This window comes from Solanum stenotomum, chromosome 11 (assembly GCF_019186545.1).
Source record: "Solanum stenotomum isolate F172 chromosome 11, ASM1918654v1, whole genome shotgun sequence".
NCBI lineage: Eukaryota > Viridiplantae > Streptophyta > Magnoliopsida > Solanales > Solanaceae > Solanum > Solanum stenotomum.
Window position 1 is genome coordinate 46,916,910 of NC_064292.1, and position 4,669 is coordinate 46,921,578.

Consider the following 4,669-nt stretch of genomic DNA (forward strand, 5'->3'; position numbering starts at 1 on the left):
AATGATGGATTTAAATGTAGGTTGTTGGATGTCATTTGTGTTGTAGGTTAAAACTTTTTGGTCCTGTAACATCAACTAGAGGCTTTGATACCACTGTTAAAACAGAAACACTCAAGAAACTGATTGGAAGAATAAAAATAGAGTGAACTTATGAAATTCCAGTTGTATATTAATTTGCAGAAGATCTGAATTTATACAAGGAAAAACCTAACTATTTCCTATCTAGTAGCCACTTACAAAGTGAATGTTAAAATTAAATAAGAACATGTGTCACTAACTTCAGAAAGTTGAGCAACTAAAGTTGATCAAGTCTAGCTAGAAAATAGAAAGCACTAAACTGAAATAAGTAAAAAACAGTTAAAATAATAAGCTGGAAAAAAATGTCAATGGTCTAACAAAATGAAGTAAACATGACTTTTATTCAAAATTACGTGTAGCTTTATCAAATACAAAAAACTACTTGAACATTGATAAACCTAGATTCTCAATTGTGAATCCACCATCAATAATAAAATCTTGGCCATTAACATACTTGGACTCATCACTTGCTAGGAAAACAGCTGTTTCGGCGACATCATTAGGAGTAAGTGTAGCACCTTTTAAGGTAGAATAAACATCTGAATCTTCCTTCCCCATCTTTTTTAAGGTATTTAAAGCTGATGCCGTAAGAATAACGTATGGCGACACACAATTCACACGAATGCCATATCGTCCTAAATCAACTGCAGCATTCCGAGTAAGTCCTAACAAGCCATGTTTTGAACTCGTGTAGGCATGAGGACAAACACCACCTATGGATGAACAAACACTACCAGTTGTAATTATGCTACCTTGACCGCGAGGGATCATGACTCGTGCTGCTTGTTTAATTCCAAGAAATGTACCTGCCAGGGAAATTAAATTTGTACTTTTAAGTCTCGGACATATGGACGAATTTTCATTCTGATCACAACATGCTTTTCAATAACTCCAAGTTAAATATGTTGAGTAAAATATCACAAGGATCAAAGCCAGAATATAATGACTTTTTCCATACCTACGAGGTTAGTACTAATGACTTTTTCGAAGTCAGATTTTTCATTTTCAAGAATATTGGATTTGACTGCTCCCATTATACCAGCATTATTGTACATGATGTCTAGCTTGCCATACTTGTCTACAACAATGTTCACAACATTTTCTAGGTCTTCCTCTTTTGTAACATCACAATGCACAAAGGTAGTTGATGATGGATCCAAATCTTTGCAAACTTTATGTGCCAAGTCGTNTATGTCTTTCTCATAATTGCTTCCAGGTGCCTTCAAATGAGTATCATTCCTCCCCACCATAGAACCATTTACGCCACTACCCTGTTGTATCTGAGACCTTCTCTTTCAATTGGGGGTTTCCCCTTTTCAACTACAACCTACCACACCTATTTGGGAACCCACGGTTTCTTAGTTTTCTTTGTCTTTTGTTTAAATGTTGGCTGAGCAATTTCTTCTCTAGTTCCCCTTGTTTCACCTTTCCCCTTATTTTTGCTTCTGGTAACAGCAGTGTGTCCATACTGCAAGCATTCATTTCAATATTTTGGCTTCGATTCATGGTCTACATGTTGCTCCCACATTCCCGCATTAGTCTCAATTTGAATCACCTCAGTCAATTGTTGTGAGACGTCTACTTCGATCAAAATTTTGGCATATGAAATCTTAATAGAGTTTGCAGTGTATTAATCAATATGCACTAGTCTACATATTGTACTAGCAACTTTAGTTAATGCCTCAGCAAACCAATACCCTGCAGGTAGCCTTAGAAACTTCACCCAGATAGGTATAAAACTAGCAGTTTCCTTATCAAACTGGATATCTAGCTCCCATTATTTGAGAATGATTGGTTTATTGTTGTAATAGTATGGTCCAAAATTAATAACAATTTCCTTGTCTGTCACCAATTTAAATTTGAAGATACAGTATCCTTCAGTCGTACCCTAGGCATAGAAACAAAACTCCAATTCTTGTCTACATAGTTGTTCCGTTGTTTCCTGTATGTATCACCTACTACCTATCCTATTACCGTTGTTTCCCAATTCTTCATTTGTGCCTTAATATAATCTTTCCCAATCATAACAGTTACGCGTCCATCCTTCATGCAAGGAGGTACAAATATGAGAGACTTACCATTACTGCGACTATCTCGTGTAGATTCTGTATTGGGCGTTTAATGGGTTGATGTTTCAGCGCTTGAAAATTGCAATTCCCTCATCGCTTGTTCCATGCATACACTTTGATGGACTGTAGCTGGGGCTTCTTCCTCTAAACTACTAGTTTCCTCGTTCTATTGTATCGCTCAAACCCTAGTGATAAATAGCTTCCAAAAGTAATCCACATGAGTCATTGTGGAATTCATGTTGTTGGAATGACAATAGACAGGTTGGGTGTCATTGATCAAAGCCTTGCCATCGTCAATTCTCGGGCATAATCGTTGCCTTGCTATTAAGTGTAGAGAGAGACACTTGGTGCCTAACTTGCACCTTCCTTAGCAGATTTCATCAATAGCTCATCCGTCCTTAGAAATGTTGTTTGAACCTTTTGCCCTTTATTAAAAGAATTCTCTTTAGACAAAATTTTCTTTTCACCATTTTTTTCAAATTATTATATCATTATTTTAATTATATTAAACGGAAAAGTGTCAAATATACCCCTGTACTACATGAAATAGTTTAAATATACCCTTCATTATACTTTTGGGCCAAATATACCCCTTCTGTTATACTTTGGGCCAAATATACCCTTTATCCATTAAATATGTGGGTCCCAACCTTAGAATAAACATGAGAAATGTTGGAATTAATTTTAAAAACCCAGATCATTTTTATTCAGTTAATACCCAAAATAGCTCACTAAAATACTTTCTTTGCCAAATCCTCTATAAGTCAAACAAAACCAAAATGAAATGTTTGTAAAAAAAATTGTCAACTAATTAGCTTCAACTGATACATGAAAGCTCATTTTTATAGCTACTATTCCTATTTTTTTTCTGGGATACAAAACATTTAAAAAAATCTTTGTGTTCTACTGTTCTTGTTGAGTTTATTATCCGAGTTCAATTATGAAATTTTTGAAAGTTTAATTAAGGCGGTGCTTGAAAACTCCATTGATTTGGATTGATGTGCTAAAATTAGAATGCACAATAGGTGGAGAAGTTGAAAACAAAGCTGTTGGATTTGTCTTTTGAATTTGTGACCGATAAACTTTTAAAGTTTGTGATTGAAAGTTGTTGTAAATCAATTGAGTACTGAAAAATTATTTAGGCTATTGTTTCTTGGAGCTGAGATTTTCTCGTCTACTACGATTAAGTTGAATTCAATTTTTGGGTTCTTTGAATTCAAAAGTAGAGATTGAAAAATCAAAGTTCTTCAATAATTTTTTGTTGCTGACTCATCGATTAAGTTACTGAGATTTTTGAAGTATTATGTGTGTTTGGATACTGAGAATCATCAAGTTAAGTGAATACAATTATTATTGAAGTGATAGAAACTGATTTGAAGAAAATACCTTTTACATTACTCCATTGTTGAGATTTGAAGCTTTATTGGGTTGGGCTATGGGTTATTTTTGTTGTTGGCAGGGACAGAAATTATTTGGGTCCATCTAATTAATCTCAACCCTTCAAGTGATTACGTATTTTGGGTATTAACTGGATAAAAATGATCTGAGTTTTTTAAAATTAATCCCAACCTTTCACATGTTTATTCTAAGGTTGGGACCCACATATTTAACAGATAAAGGGTATATTTGGCCCAAAGTATAATGGAAGGGGTATATTTGACCCAAAAGTATAGCGAAGGGTATATATAAACTATTTCCTATAGTACAGGGGTACATTTGATCCTTTTCCGTATATTATTGGCTATTATAAAAATAGTTAAAACCAAGCAAGGAAGGCTTCCTTATTATGGTTAAATTTCTAGAAGGAGAATCTTTTTCAAGCTAAAATAAACTTGATTCAAAAATATTATCAAAAAAACGTCCAAAATATAGACAAAAAAGGTTTAGAAAAACGTCCAAAATATATATATGCAAAAATCATTCTAAGTAAATTTCCCAAAAACGATTTAAAAATAGGCAAAAAAGACTGTCAAAAAACGTAAAAAAAATATCAACAGATAAAATTGAAACAAATACAATACTTGCACAGTGAACTGAGAATTATATGGGAAGAGGAGGAGATAGCCCACATGATTTTGGAAGAGGATTTACAATATATAGTGATAGGGAAATTTACATATGGGTGGGCGAACATGTAAGATCTGAGAACTCTTATTCCAAAACAATGTGAATTGAAGAGAGAATTCAATATTGAACTGCTCAGCAATAGATATGTTTTGATAAGAGCATCGAACTTGGGGGAATATGTGACTCTTTAATCAAAACCACAATTCTATATCGCTCACAAATATTGTTCATAAATGAGAACGTTAAAGTGGTATCCCATGTTCATTTAGGAGGAAGACACCACAACTACAATAACATGGATTTCATTCCCAACACTACCACCCAACCTTTTTGGGAAGGAAGCAATCTTTTCACTAGTTGTGGTTGTAGAAAAACTTTTACAGGTTGACATGATGACTCAAAACAAGACAAAACCTAGTTGTGCTAGGGTGAAGGTGGAAGTGAATTTGTTAGGT

The 4,669-nt window shown here is 34.1% G+C and overlaps 1 protein-coding gene across 1 annotated transcript; it reads right to left on the minus strand.

Annotated features, from left to right (window-relative positions):
* Positions 1-437: 437 nt before the first annotated feature.
* LOC125845990 (borneol dehydrogenase, mitochondrial-like) lies at positions 438-1,328 on the minus strand. The gene is made up of 2 exons (XM_049525464.1): positions 1,037-1,328; positions 438-884 (listed from the first exon to the last, which is right to left on the minus strand). Exons 1-2 carry the CDS (start codon positions 1,326-1,328, stop codon positions 457-459), a joined length of 720 nt encoding a protein of 239 aa, XP_049381421.1. The 3' UTR covers positions 438-456.
* Positions 1,329-4,669: the final 3,341 nt, after the last annotated feature.